The sequence below is a fragment of the Pogoniulus pusillus genome, chromosome 15 (assembly GCF_015220805.1).
Source record: "Pogoniulus pusillus isolate bPogPus1 chromosome 15, bPogPus1.pri, whole genome shotgun sequence".
NCBI classification, from domain to species: domain Eukaryota; kingdom Metazoa; phylum Chordata; class Aves; order Piciformes; family Lybiidae; genus Pogoniulus; species Pogoniulus pusillus.
Genome location: NC_087278.1, coordinates 26,296,493 through 26,311,903, shown reverse-complemented (window position 1 = coordinate 26,311,903; position 15,411 = coordinate 26,296,493). Strand labels below are relative to the sequence as shown.

The 15,411-nt window shown below is 44.5% G+C and overlaps 1 protein-coding gene across 1 annotated transcript in view; it reads left to right on the top strand.

Annotated features, from left to right (window-relative positions):
- The window catches only part of ST8SIA1 (ST8 alpha-N-acetyl-neuraminide alpha-2,8-sialyltransferase 1), a 146,931-nt gene that overhangs the window by 42,756 nt on the left and 88,764 nt on the right, over positions 1 to 15,411 (top strand). Inside the window, exon 2 of the mRNA XM_064155939.1 lies at positions 739 to 883. Coding sequence (XP_064012009.1) covers positions 739 to 883 — 145 coding nt within the window. The remainder of the gene's footprint in view (positions 1 to 738; positions 884 to 15,411) is intronic.

The following is a 15,411-nucleotide window of genomic DNA, read 5'->3' as shown; positions in this document are numbered from 1 at the left end:
GCAGGTGATCTTGAGGCAGCTTCCAGTTGCTTAAAGAATAATAAATCAACCTCTTCTTCCTAGTTGGGTGGTCTATAACAGACTCTAACCACGATGGCAGCCTTCCCCCTAATTTTTACCCATAGGAAATCAACCTGATCATCCTTAATCTCTACTCCCATGATGTCCAGAGCATCCCTAACATATAGAGCTATTCCTCCACCCCTTCTCCCTCACCCGTTGCTCCTGGAGAATCTGTAGCCACCACGTTTCTCTGATGGTGACAAGGTACACAAGGATATTTAGTAACTGGAGAGAGATGCCAATTTTATCCATACTTAAGTTATGTAACTGAGGCTTTAGAGGGCCTCAATTGGGACTCAATTGTCATGTAATTCAGAATTTGTTGTTGGAGTAACTTCTCTGATTTCTCTATGTGTTGGAGACTGGTGTTTTATTTGTTACAATATGTTGTGAAGGATGGAGTTTCTTTGGCTGAATCTTGATTCTGTTTCTGTGCCACTCTGAAGTGGAGTTATACATTTTTTATTGTTTCTAAGATTAGCTAAACTAAAATCAGGTTTTCTGGCCTTTTGTGAGTAAATAAGAGTCACCTGTGGTTCATCTGCTGCCTGGGAAGATAAATGACTTAGGAGCAGCTGTGAGGGTCAGGATCTCAGGTGTGAGGATTGGTCATTAGAGAATATAAGGCAAGGCTCTAATTAACACTGCTGTTTTTCTTTTGGTTGCCTTCACTAGGAAACTGCTGGAAGAATGCTGTGACCCTGGGCAGCTGTTTGCTATGACAAAGCTGAACTCCCCGATGGGAAAGAACCTCTGGTTTGATGGGGAATTTTTATATTCTGTCACTATTGACAATGCAACTTACTCACTCTTCCCACAGGTTAGTAACTTCTCATCTTTTCCCCTTAAGTATTGACATGCTAAATGGTAAGGTGGTGCAAATGAGTATAAAGAGGCTGAACACTTGCCAGAAATTGTGTCTTTATTTCTGAATATAAAATGATCTCCTCTGCATTTTTACTTCTATGTTCTGAAACTTAAGTTTGTACACAGCTTAATACTCCCATAGCTGCTTTTCAAGTGTGCTGCTGTACAGAAGGAATGAGATTGAGCCAGCTGCCTTGACTTTTAAATGACTGAGTTACTGCTATATTCAGGTGATTTCTGCATTTTGGTCACTGGGAGCGTGATCCCTCATCTAGAGTTGCTTCAGTTTAAATCTGTTTAGCTAAGATGTGACAGTGCTCTCTGTGAAGGTGTCCAGGTTAATTCCAAGTGTAGCAGTTTAAGGCTCATTGGAATATCCTAATAAGAGAAATTAGATAATTGGTTATGAAAGAACAGCAACGATAAAGTCTCTATCATTCTCTGGTCTGCTAAAAGAGATAAAAAGCCAAAGTACAAACAATTCTTCCCACTTGGCTTCTGAGCACTGGATCTCTTAGCTTCTCTCTCTAATGTCTTCCACTAACTTTGGCTAACAGATGTCACATAAATTCTGCTGGTTGTTTTCTGTCTGAGGGGAGAGAAAAGGGGTGGTGTTGGCCCCTTCTGGGCTTCTTTTCTTTACCCAAGAGGAAAGTTTGGATTTCTGTGTTATTTCTAAGTGGTATGGAATTGTAAATACATGGAAATATGTTGTGTAAGTATGCTTGCAAATTTAGCTTACTGTAAAATACAGCTTTATCTTACTTCCAAGCTGTCTGAACTGGTCTGGTAAATACCAACTTGGGGGGGAAAGGTGGGGAAGTTCCCAACCCACTACACTTAGTAAATCATAGAATCATAGAATCAACCAGGTTGGAAGAGACCTCCAAGATCATCAAGTCCAACCTATCACCCAGCCCTAGCCAGTCAACTAGACCATGTCACTGAGTGCCTCATCCAGTCTTTTCTTGAAGACCCCCAGGGACGGTGCCTCCACCACCTCCCTGGGCAGCCCATTCCAATGGGAACCAAGCAGGCTGGCAGAGAGCTCCAAGCTCCCCCAGCCCAGCCTAGCACCCAGCCCTGCCCAACCAACCAGACCATGGCACTCAGTGCCCAGCCAGCCTTGGCTTCAACACCTCCAGCCACGGCCACTCCACCACCGCCCTGGGCAGCCCATTCCAGTGCCAATCACTCTCTCTGCCAGGAGCTTCCTCCTCACAGCCAGCCCAGACCTACTCTGGCACAGCTTGAGGCTGTGTCCCCTTGTTCTGCTGAAATCTACTGATGGCAAGTCACACAATCCCAACACATAGAAGTGTTTTTTGCCATGTTTTGAATATTACTAGTTTGTTGTTGTTGTTCAGGCAAGGTGTTTTGGGGCAAGTTCAGGTTTTTCAAGCACTTGGGAATTTATAATACTGCTCTAGGATTCTTGTATTTTATCCACCATCAGGTCATGTATTAATTAAAGGAGTTTATTATATTGAATTTTGTATGTGGTTGGAGAGGTGTTTTGTGCAGCTGCCAATGTAAAGAAAGCCAAGCATCTGGATATATTTGAATTTTTTCTTCAGTCTCCCACATTAAAGGTATAAGTATTTATTAAGCCTCCTAGCTAGTGCTGAGTCATACTGGGCTTTTAATTCGTTTCTGTTTCAGTTAATCATGTAGCAGAGGTAACAAGCTTGCTTGTTCAATTCCTCTTGAAAATAAAACATCCAAAAAGTTATTTTCCTGTTGTAAAAGAAAAGTAAGTTTCTAGATCTCAGCAAGGGTGTTATGGCTTTGAAGGAGTTTGTTTTAGTGTAGGAAGGGTAAGGGGAAAGAAGAGCACCTAAGCAGGTGGAGGGCCTAGAGAATGAGTCCTATGAAGAGTGGCTGGAAACTGGGACTCTTTAGTCTGAGGAAGAGAAGGCTGAAGGGGAAACCTTACCACCCTCTACAACTACCTGAAAGGACATTAGAGAGAGTTAAGTCCTGATCTCTTCTTGCAGATAATTAGTGATATAACAAGGGGACACAGTCTCAAGTTGTGCCAGGGTAGGTATAGGCTGGATATTAGGAAGAAATTCTTCACAGAGAGAGTGATTGGCATTGGAATGGGCTGCCCAGGGAGGTGGTGGAGGCACCGTCCCTGGGGGTCTTCAAGAAAAGCCTGGATGAGGCACTTAGTGCCATGGTCTAGTTGATTGGTTAGGGCTGGGTGCTAGGTTGGACTGGATGATCTTGGAGGTCTCTTCCAACCTGGTTGATTCTATGATATAAGAGGGAACAGCCTCGAGCTGCATTAGAGAAGATTTAGATATTAGGAAAAATGTTTTCCTGGAAAGAGTGGCCAAGCATTGGAACAGGCTGCCCAGGGAGGGAGGTGAGTCACCATCCTGGGATGTGTTTAGAGGTCGTTTAGATGTAGCACTTAGCAATGTGGTTTAGTGATGAACTTGATAGAGTAGGGTTGATGGTTGGACCTGGTGATCTTTATGATTCTATGAAACTGCAGTGTAGGGAAGAGGAGATGAGAGCAGCCAGTCACTGTGTTAAGATGTCATCTGGAGGAATGGTGTTACAGCTGCCTCTTGTTTAGGCTGCCAGAGCACTCTTTTGTCAATCAACTGTGCCCTTTACTGTGAAGTGGTTAATGGACCCTGCTAGGGGGGCTCCCCAGCTGCTGTGTCCCTGCAAGCTCAACAAACAAGTAGATGCTGGAATAGGCATGGTGAGTGCTTTTTCCTGCAGTGCAGCTGGAAAGAAGCTGCTGGGCTGGAATGAATCTCTCTGCCTTTGAGACTGGTAGAGCATTTATGGTGTGTTGCAGAGTAGCAGCTGTAAATCTTTTTTTCTGATGATTAGTAGGATTTGTTACTACTACAGTGCACCCTTTATTGGAGAAAACTGAAATCCTTGACAGAACTTTGTACCACACAAAGATATTGGCAGCAGCTGCTCAGAATGTGTGTACATTCTTTCCAGTGTTTCAGTGTAGTGGTTTGGGTGATCCCCTCCCCCCCCCCAACTTTGGAAATCACCCAGACTAGACTCAGCTGGTTCTGGAAATTTGAATGAAGCTTATATTTACAGCTTAGCACAACATACAAGCAGAAATTTACAGTATATACAGAAACATACAAGGTAAAAGGTAGTACAGAAACACAACAGCCCTTCCAGAAAAATGAATCCACAGGAGGGGCTCCCAACTGCCCTTCCACCTTCTCCCACCCCTCTCAACCTTACCCCAGTCCCAAGGAAGAATGGAGGTTCGCCCAGGGGCTTAGAAAGCAAAGTGGATTAATCAGAGAGATGGCAGAGAGGCTAGAGAGGAAAAAAATGCAGCTTGGAGCTCCCAGGCAAAAGAAGTGCCTTATCTATGTTGGATTCTTCTTCTTGTATCTCTCAGCAAGCCTGTGAGTGAAGTAGACATCACCCTTGTTTTCTCTTTCACAGCCTGTAATCTAGTTCTCACCAAAACATTCTAGCTAGCTTCAAACTAGCACGTTCAGAAAACCCCCACCTGAGTTGGCACAGAGAGGTCTCTGTTTTGTGATGGGTTTAGGATTTGGTTTTTGTTGGTTTAAAACCTAGCACTCTACCTGGCCACAGTGGTGTCCTACCTCATCTCACAGAAAAGAGCAGATAGGGTTCTTCAGAGAGGTAAATGTTGGTTAGAGAGGAATCAGAATCTGGGGAACTCCAGTGGTTCCTAATCCGTATCTTCAAAGTTTATCAGTTGTTCTTGATTCGGACAAAGATCTGGGAAGCCTTGGAGAGACAAACTGCTGACGGGCAAGATGAGCTAAGTAATTGGGACTTCAGTGTCCCTTAGGCTTACCAGGCATGCTGTAAAGAAGATGGATAGATGCTTCATAGGGGTGCTGCTGGAAAAGGTGCATTTTTATGATGTTTCAACCCTAGAAGAATGCTACAAAGGAGCTCTAGCACCAGTGCTAGAGATGCTGCTCCTTTAATGAACTGATCAGAAGTTCATTTCTGACAAGGGCTATTCACTACCCTTCTTCTGCACTTGATGTGTTGTTCGTATGTATTTTGCCCAGAGGAGCTTCATAGGCATTTATCAGATTAAATCCTGCCCAGCTTAAAATTTGCTTGTAATTAATTCTTAAAGTAGTTTTACTACCTCTGTCTGTTTCAAGGAAAATGCTTGCCTAAGTTTTCCAGTCTTCTACTTCGAAGAATGGTATCTATTAGCTTGCTAGCAACTGGCAAGTGATTTTTGTGAAGATGCATGTTCCTTTCAAAGGTATCCAGAAGCTTAAAACCACTCTTAAAATATGGCTCATACTCTGAAATACTCAGAAAATGTAACAGGAATATAAGGGGCTGCAGCTATGTTGATATAATAGAAGATACATTTCATCTGGAATAAATGAAAAAGCTCCATGCACATCACTTTGCTGGGCTTAAGACATTTTATGCTGAAGATTTTTTCAGTCCTAAACCAGCTAGGAATTTCATAGGATAAAGTAACTCAAAGCTAAATAGGAGTCATGCTATATTTTATCTTAGAGAATTGTAGAATGGTTTGGGTTGGAAAGGACCTCCAAAGGTCATCTAGTCCAGCCCCCCTGCAGTCAGCAGGGACATCTTCCACTGGATCAGGTAGCTTACAGCCTTGTCAAGGCTCACCTTGAATATCTCCTGGAATGGGGCCCCAGCCACTTCTCTGACCAACCTATTGCAGTGTTGCAGCACCCTCATGGTGCAGAACTTGTTCCTAACGTCCAATCTAAATCTACTCTTCTCTCATTTAAAACCATTGCCCCTCATCCTATCACTGCAGGCCTTTGGAAACAATCCCTCTGCAGCCTTTTTGTAGCCCACTTTAGGTTCTGGAAGGCTTCTGTTAGGTCTCCCTAGAGTTACCTCCTGCTGAAAAAAACGAGCACCCTCACCCTGTCCTTGTAGGAGAGGTTTGCCATCCCCCTGATCATGGCCCTCCTGGACCAGCTCCATCAGGTCCATGTCCTTCCTGTGTTGAGGCTGCAGAGCTGGACACAGTATTCCAGGTGAAGTCTCACCAGAGCAAAGTTAAGTGGCAGAATCACCTCTCTTGATGTGCTGGCCACATTTTTTTTTATGCAGCCCAGGATGCAGTTGGCCTTCTGGGCTGCAAGTGCAGATGGTTGGGTCATTGTCAGTTCATTGCTTTTTCAGTTTGTATTTTCTGTCCCTGTTGGTCATTGAGATATGTGCTTTGGTCTCTTTGGGCTTGCTAAAATGACTTCAGCCAAGTTGCTTAGCCAGATTGTTTTTGGTGAGCCTGATTTTCTGGAGTTTATCCACAGTAATGCACATGCCAAATTGGCTTTATCTCACTCAGTGCAAACACATAAATAGATGCTGACCTTTCCAAATGTAACAGAGAGGAAGGGAAGAATTAGAACTGGCTGCAAAGTGTCAGTTTGGCCTGCAGGCAGAGTAGGAGCAATGGCTGCCCTGACTCAACCTTTCCATTTCAAATATAATAAGGTAATAACAGAACCAATCCAAGCACACACCAGTGCCTTTGCCAGACAGGCCCTCAAGCCCTTGGGTGTTCAAAACCCCTCACACACCAATCCCACCTGTGGGATTTTGGAGAGTGTTGAAAGAGCAAATGTGATCCAGCTTCTGCATTGTTATGGATACTGAGCCATACTAAAAGAAGGATAAGACTCTTTAGGACTGTGCCTAAGACAGAAGCAACATGGGTTGTTTTCATGAGGATAATTCAGCCATGAGTGTTGCAGCTTGAAGTGATTTTGCATTTGGAAAATGTTTGTGATGGTTTGTTACCTGCCCCCCCACCTCCACTTAAGAAAATCACCCAGACTAAGCTCAGCCAATCTGGAAATTGTCTGAAGCTTTATATTTACAGCTTAGCACAATATACCAGTTAGAAAGTAATACAGAAACACAACACCTCTCCCAGGGGCTCCCAACCACCCTTCCACCTTCTCCCCACTCCTCTACCTTACCCCAGACGTTGCCTGATGTTCAAGGTGAGTTTGGAGGGTCAGACGAGGGGTTAGGAAGCAGAAGGATTAGTCACACTGATGGCAGGTTAGGTTAGAGAGAAGTTCAAGCAGCCCCAGAGACAGAGAGAGACTCCCTTATCTATGTTTGTGTTCTTGTTCTTCTACATCTCATCAAGCCTGAGTGCAGTAGACATCACCATTGTTTCCTTTTCACAGCCTATCATCTAATTCTCACCAAAATATCCCAGCTAGGCTCAAACTAGCACAATGCTTCAAAGAGCAGAATTCTTATATACCCAGGGCTGTACAATTACCCCCGGTAAAATGCAAGCCACTTAGTGTTAGGAGGCAATGGGCATGGGCAAAGCTGAGTGATGTGGTGGTAGTTGCTGTCACACAGTGAGAGGGCATCTGCTGGCAGAGATAGGGAGGATCTCGCAGCACTCTGTGCTTGTGTGTTGCTACTCATTAGCTGCACAGCTGAAGTTTTCTACCTCAAGGTAACAGTTTTGATGGTACCTGGAAGTCACAACTACAGATGTGGTGCTGTGGGATTGTAAAGCAAAAAGATTGAACTTAAAGAGGAAGTGGACAGCATGGGCAGAGATGACCAGTGTGGTGGCAGGCTTGATGCAGCAAACATGGGCTTGTCCATGCCCAGACATGTTTGCCTGCCCCACCTCCTTCTGTGCTGGGGAAGCAACCTTGGGAGGGGAGGGTGAAAGCCCTGGCTTTGGCTAATATGGTGAAGCCTGGCAAAGTGCCATTCTGACAGGCTAATCGATGTCCAATGCCCCACTAGTCGCAGGCTGGATGTTGATAAAGGGATGAGCAGATAGCATGAGGTTGCTGCCATCTCATTTTGCATCCCAAATTTGCCTGGAGAGCTCACCAGGAGCAGGCTCCAAATGCCTGCACATGGTTGCCTTGCATAGCCCCCAGCATGACACTGTGCTGAGACAGTGCACACCTCAAAACGTCCTGCCTGCCCCTGAAAGTCTTCCTGCTAAGACTGCAAGTCCTGGAGATACACAGATAGTCCAGAGGAGCTGGGGACAAGGTCAGGGATTGTCAGCCTCCTTTCCAGAAGCCTGGGAGAAATCAAATCTCAGTGGCCAATCTGACAGACTTCCACCTGCTTTGGGTACTGTCTGATTTATGATTTTGTGAGTAAGTACTTAAAAGCCTCTTCCAGTATAATATTTGCCTTTGCCACTTTAAGAACTAAGTGCTTTAGTTTTGCCTGTGCCCTGCCTGTATAAATTTCCAACCTGTGCATTGTTTTGAACCTGTGAATAAGTTTCTGTCGAGTTTTGATGTTAATAAACAGTTTTCATAGTTATTAACAATGCTCTCCTGGATATCAAAATTAATACAGATTATTGATTTTGCATAACCCTTCACAACCAGAGAGGCTGCATTACTGCCCTGGGAACTCAATGGGCTTTCTAGTCAAAGTTCATCTGCTTTGTAGGGACAAAAGCAGAAGAATAATGAAAGGAAGTAGTTGGAGATGAGAAGCTACAGGAACAGCAAACTTCTGGTGGCTGCAGGTAACTACAGGGCGTATCAGCTGTCAGACAGATGGTATAAAAATAAGAGTGCATTCTAGTCTGCCCAAAGGCAACACAGTTAGATTTGTTTTGTTTGCTTTATTGTAGCTTCTTATAACTAAAAAGATGTGAAAAAGAGGTTCTTTCTCCAAGCAGGGTTTTTTTCTGGCAGTGAACTCATTCGTATACCAAGACTTCCACCTACAGGTGCAATGAGACCTTTGCTTCTATTAATGTTATCATTTATACCTACCCACCTGTTGTTAGCCTGCCTTATTTTTAATGAACTTTATAATTAAAAGCCTTGTTGTTCAGTTTATAGCTTTTTCACTGTGTGTGACTATATATTTGAGCTGCTCAATGACTGGATTGCATTAGGTTAATTCACTGTACTCAGTAGTTTGCTTTTCTATTGAGATACTTCTAAATCAGGCTTAATACCACTGCTGCCTTGGTTTTGATGTCCGAGTTTGGTTCCATTTCTTGCCTGGCACTTCTCAGCTGGCAGAAGAATGAGCAGGAGTTTATAAAATATTGCTAGTATTATTTTTTCATCTGATTGTTTGTTTTTGTGGTATGATTCATGTAAATTTTACTGGACTGTAGCAGCATGTCAGGTAGTTCCATGGTCTGGTTGACTGGATAGGGCTGGGGGATAGGTTGGACTGGATGATCTTGGAGGTCTCTTCCAACCTGGTTGATTCTATGATTCTAAGTATTTCTCTAGCAGCAAAGATGTGCCACTCACCTCTTCTTTCTGGGATTCCTAAATAGAGGTAGAATCACAGAATGCTAGGAGATGGAAGGGACCTCCAAAGACTATCCCATCCAACTCCCCTGCCAGAGCAGCGTCACCTAGAGTAGGTCACACAGGAATGCATTCAGGTGGGTTTGGAATGTCTCCAGAGAAGGAAACTCCACAACTTCTCTGGGCAGCCTGTTCCAGGGCTCTGCCACCCTCACAATTGAAAAAGTTTTTTCTAATGTTCATATGAAAGCTCCTCTGCTCCAGCTTGCCCACATTGCCACTTGTCCTGTCTTTGGACATCGCTGAGGAGAGCTTGGCTCCATCCTCGTTCTCCAATGGTTATGTTTTTCTTAGTGTAAAATTTACTGGTCTCCTACTTAAGAAGGTTCAGATAGGCTTCAGAGAGATACTGGGTTCCAGCTGATTATTTAACTAAGAGCAAACTAATTATATCCCGAATATTAACTCTCTCAGACTTGAAATGTTTAGTAGGAACTCAAGTCATGCAGATGTATTTGGGGGTTACATGATAGGTGAAGGACAAAACTGATGCATGATGGGGAAGGCTTCTTTTTCTTTTGTCCAGAAAATACGCCTTTGTTAGGAAAGGGGAGAAATTTTCTTCAAGTGATCTGTCTCAGTGTGGAGCAGTAAAGGCTGTAATCTGAGTAACCTGTTTTGGAACAGCTTCTAGAAGTCAACTGTCTTAGTGACATCCTTGTAGCGTCCTTGTCCAGCTACTGCTGCCCTAACTGGCCTTCCTAGCACAAGAGCTGTATGGCTAAGCATGGATGAACAAAGAGGGTAATTCCTGAAGTGTGGATGTAGGGATTTGTTGTAAGACAAGGTCTAGATTTGTAGTATAAACGCAGGTGGATTACACTAAAATGTGGATGTGTTGCTGTCTCTTGCTGATGTGGCTTACCAAGTGATCCCTATCTAGTCAGGTAGAGATGAATGTACTATTGAATGCTGACAGACCAATTTCTCATGTGTGTAATATCTCCTTACTTAGAGTTTTATGAGGTGTGACCAAAGTGTTTGCAACCTATTAAGTCCCATGGTGATGAGGCTTTCCTGCAGCTACCAGAGGAAAGAAATCTGTGCAGTGAAGGTGGTGTTACTTCAGCCTTTGGTGGTATGCATAGGTGGGAAGCACCCTTGGAGATATCCTTTTGCTGTCCCACCTAGCTGCATATATATGCTGGGGAATTCCTAGCAGCCACAGAGTGTAATTTGGAGTATGCTTGCCATCTCCCTCTTCTGCCTGCTGTACATTGGCAAGAAGCACCAAGTGTAAGAGAACAGAGGATTTGGTTGTAGCCTGTCAATTGAGTGACATCAGACTAAAACCTTGTAGTGGTTTAAGGTTGATTAGAATATTCTAATAAGAGAAATTAGATCATTGGTTGTAAAAGACTAATAATGACAAAGTCTATATCATTATCAAAAAGGCAGAGTATAAACAATTCTTTCTTCTTTGCTCCAGGGCACTGTCTCTTTGCTTCTCTCTTATCTCTTCCACTAACCTTGGCTAACCAGATAACACATCAGCCTTGCTGGCCATTTTCTGTCTGGGTGGAAAGAGAGGGTGGTGTAGGTCCTTTCTGAACTTTCTTTGTCCAGGAGGAAGTTCAGATTTCTGTGTTATTTCTAAATTGTTTATGATTGTAAATACATGTAAATATATTGTGTATATATGCTGGTAAATTTAGCTTTGCTGTAAATATAGCTTTAACTTCCAATCTGGCTGAGCTGATCCGGTAAATTTTAATGAGGGGTGTGTGTGAAGTTCCCAACCCACCACACCACATGTACTTTTGGCACCCAACTCTTTCTCTCCTTTGATTTTTAACAGCGTTGTGAGCATGACAGGAATGTAAAATGGGAATGTGTAATGTATTCTAGGTTTTAGGCTAGCTAATGTTTTTGTAGGCTAACTCATTCAGAAACATCATCCAGACCATCTCCAGCCTTCTTCTCAGTGTAAAACCCACTGACTTGTCTGTTTCCTTTTGCAGCAGGGCTTGACATATTCACAGTCTAGGTCATCTGGGAGCAATGGGGACACAGTCTCAAGTTGTGCCAGGGTAGGTATAGGCTGGATATTAGGAAGAAGTTCTTCACAGAGAGAGTGATTTCCCATTGGAATGGGCTGCCCAGGGAGGTGGTGGAGGCACCGTCCCTGGGGGTCTTCAAGAAAAGCCTGGCTGAGGCACTTAGTGCCATGGTCTGGTTGATTGGATAGGACAGGGTGATAGGTTGGACTGGATGATCTTGGAGGTCTCTTCCAACCTGGCTGATTCTATGAATGCTGCAAATTCAAATGATGGGACTAGTCTCAATAGGAAATACCTTAGGTGAAAGGAGACAATAAACGCAAAGTCTACACAGATCTACTCTGTGATCCACTGTTGTGCCAGATGAAGAAATGAGTACTCCAAAGATAAATAATCCTTGCTATGAGTATGATGCTTTTTATAACAATTCCCTCTAGCCCTTTATAGTCATTCAAATTCAATGTGTGGTGTTACTGCACAGCTAAATCTATGCCTAGAAATCTCTGGAGACAATTAAAATTAAGGTTTCTGCATGAGGAATGTGTTGGGAAGAAATACTGCGAACACCCTTTCCACTTTACAATAAACAGAACTGGCTGCTGAGCTACTTCTCCTTTTGCTTCACAGACAAAACAGTTGGAAGAGACCTAGAGAGTCCCTGTGGTATTCAGGGCAGTGTATGAATATAGCAAACAAGATCTCTTCAGCCTAGGGCATCAAGCAAGGCCCTCAAAAAGTGGAATGACCTGGTTTAAGCTCACCCAGCACTGCTTTCCTGGCTCTGGTTTTGGCAGAGTTTACAGTGCCAATTCCCACTTTGAGATCCTACAAGTGGTACACAGAGCTGGCACACTCTTGCCCCTCTCATGGCTCTAGCTGTGGCCAGCACAGCAGTTACATTTGTCTTTTTAAAGTTGATGTGTGTGCTGGGCTGTTAAGGACCAAAAGAACCATAGTGGGCAAATGAGTAGCAAGAGGTGTTACGAAATAGGTCAGGTGAAGTCTTGTTACAGCAAAGGCAGTAGCAGTGTTCACAGAATCACAGAACTAAACAGGTTGGAAAAGATCTCCAGGATCATCGAGTCCAGCCTATCACCTAACCCTTCTAATTAACTAACCCATGGCATTAATGCCTTATCCAGCCTCCTTTTAAACACCTCCAGGGATGGTGGCTGCACCACCTTCACGGGCAGCCCATTCCAATGGCAAATCACTCTTTCTGTGAAGAACTTTCTCCTAACATCCAGCCTGCCCCTGCCCTGGTGCAGCTTGAGGCTGTGTCCTCTTGTTTTGTCACTGGGTGCTTGGGAGAAGAGACCAACCCTACCTGGCTACTATCTCCTTTCAGGTAGTTTTAGAGAGCAATGAGGTCTACCCTGAGCCTCCTCCAGGCTGAACACCTCCAGCTCCCTCAGCCTCACCTCACAGGTCTGTGTTCCAGCCTCCTCACCTTGGTGCCCTTCTCTGGACACCTTCCAGCACCTCAACATCTGTCTTAAATTGAGGGGCCCAGAACTGGACACAGCACTCAAGATGTGGCCTGACCAGTGTTGAGTACAGGGGCAGAATAATCTCCCTTGTCCTACTAGCCACACTGTTCCTGATCCAGGCCAGGATGCCATTGGCTCTCTTGGCCACCTGGGCACACTGCTGGCTCATCTTCAGCTACTATCTACCAATACCCCCAGGTCCCTTTCTTCCTGGCTGCTCTCCAGCCACTCTGTCCCCAGCCTGCAGTGCTGCTTGTGGTTGCTGTGGCCAAAGTGCTGAACCTGGCACCTAGCCTTGTTAAAACTCATGACGTTGGACTTTGCCCACCTGTCCCGCGTGTCCAGCTCCCTCTGCCGAGCCCTCCTGCCCTCTAATAGATCAACACATGCTCCCATCCTGGTGTCATCTGCAAACCTACTGATGCTGGACTCAATCCTGTCATCCAAATCATCAGTGAAGATGTTGAACAGGACTGGGCCCAACACTGATCCTTGGGGCACACCACTCATGACTGGCTGCCAACTGGATGTGGCACCATTCAACACTGCTCTCTGGACCTGGCCATCCAGCCAGTTCTTGACCCAGCACAGAGTGCCCCTGTCCAAACCAAAGGCTGCCAGCTTGGGTAGGAGTTTGCTGTGGCAGACAGTGTCAAAGGCCTTGCTGAAGTCCAGCTGACTTCAGCATTTCCAGGACTTTCCCAACAGTACTGTCTTGCCAAGTACTGTTCTGCTAAGGACTCATAAATTTGGTTTGTGGCAGCAATTCCCACAACCCCCTGTTCTTTATGGGTAACAAAGAATTACTTCCTCCACCTGCTTCCCTCCCATAGCCTTTATTGGCCTTTGTTTTCATGTACTGAATGAGTTGTTTATCTTCATTTTATCTGGCTGAAAAATAGTTGTTTATACCCCTTACAACACTCTGAGTGAAAAGGCAAGGCAAATTCAAAGCCACTCAGACAGGATAAAATGCAACTTTTTGTCAGTGCACTTCCTTGCCCCCATCTCAGCTGACAGCAGCCTTTCTGTTGCTCATGCCAATAAGCAGGGGACCATCCCTGAGCTGCTGCGTTGCTGAGTTCCTGTAAGCAGGCTACGTGTGACTCTTGCAGAATCTTTCCACACTTGTCTGCTTCTCTGTGTCTCTCAGAGAGCTGATCTTACTCTAAGACTGGTAATTTTGCAGGGCAAAGACAGCCTTTTTTGTGTGCTTCTCTGAGTCTGTGGCCGTTTGAGCTGATCCTCTAGCTCAGACATAGGGGAGAGATGAACATTCCAGGGATAGGCCACATAAATGGCAACAATAGATAAATTAATATAATTTCATTGGAGCATCAAGAACTTAATGTCTAGAAGCACAGTTTGTTCTCCCCCTTCCCCCCCCAACAAGGTGACAGGAACCATCAGTAAATAGAGCATAGTTTCTTTCTTCTTCAGACAAATCACTGTAAGGAAGAGCTTCTTCAGCCCGACTCATTCACTCCTCTGGAGGATTTATACAGTTTGTACCTTCTGGCCAGTTGGTGATCATCTCCACTATGCCAGGTCGTTCAAGGCTCCCCATGCGTGCTCGCTGTGTTATGAGAGCCATCCACTTAGACCAGGTAGCATCGGTTGCGTGATGTGGCGATGACCCCTTTCCCTTAAACATCCAGTTCAAAACTGGTAATCTGGGAGCCAAAAGAAGCTGAGAGTCTGTTCCTATTACTTTTGAAGCAGCTTTTACACCTTCATAAGCAGCAAGGATCTCTTTCTCCGTTGGTGTATAGTTTACTTCTGACCCTCTATATCCTCTACTCCAGAAACCAAGTGGTCGGCCAGGTGCCCCCCGGGGAGAAGTCGACTCAGCACAACACAAAACCCATCCTTCTTTTGGGGAGAACAAACTGTGCTTCTAGACATTAAGTTCTTGATGCTCCAATGAAATTATATTAATTTATCTATTGTTGCCATTTATGTGGCCTATCCCTGGAATGTTCATCTCTCCCCTATGTCTGAGCTAGAGGATCAGCTCAAACGGCCGCAGATGGTGCATGCATGTTCACAGTAGTGACCATCACCATGTTAAAGTGAGGTCATCCATAACTTTGTCAGCTTTTCATTTGTTGTTTTACGTGGTACAGAAATCCTTAGCATGTGACCTCATGAAAGAATTGAAGTCACTGGTGTCCTTGTTTGCCAATGCAGTAGTGGGAGTGTTTTTTTCTCTTCAGCTTTCTGTTGAAAAAGGATCAGGTATTATCCTTTTCAGGTATGAATTTATCCCGATTTGTCATCAGGATGCTTGGATAGGCCCTGTGTTTGGAGGTTTTCAAATTGAATATCTGACCAGGGGAGGCTTAGGTTGGTTATCAGAAGAAACTTATTTGCTGAAAGGGTTCTCAAAGACTGGAACAGGGTGCACGGGAAAGTGGCTGAATCCCCGTCCCTGGAGGTGTTCTAAAGAGGCAGAGATGTGATGCTGAGGGATGTGGTTTAGCACCAGTGTTGGTAGTTTGAGAATGGTTGGACTGGATGATCCTAAAGGTCTTTTCCAACCAAAATGATTCTGTGATGACTTGAGAACAGACTGTGTGGGAGATGAGGAAGTGTAGAAAAAACCTGTGTGACAATAATTAGCAATGGTTCTCTTTAAAGTGTGATACCTGGTCT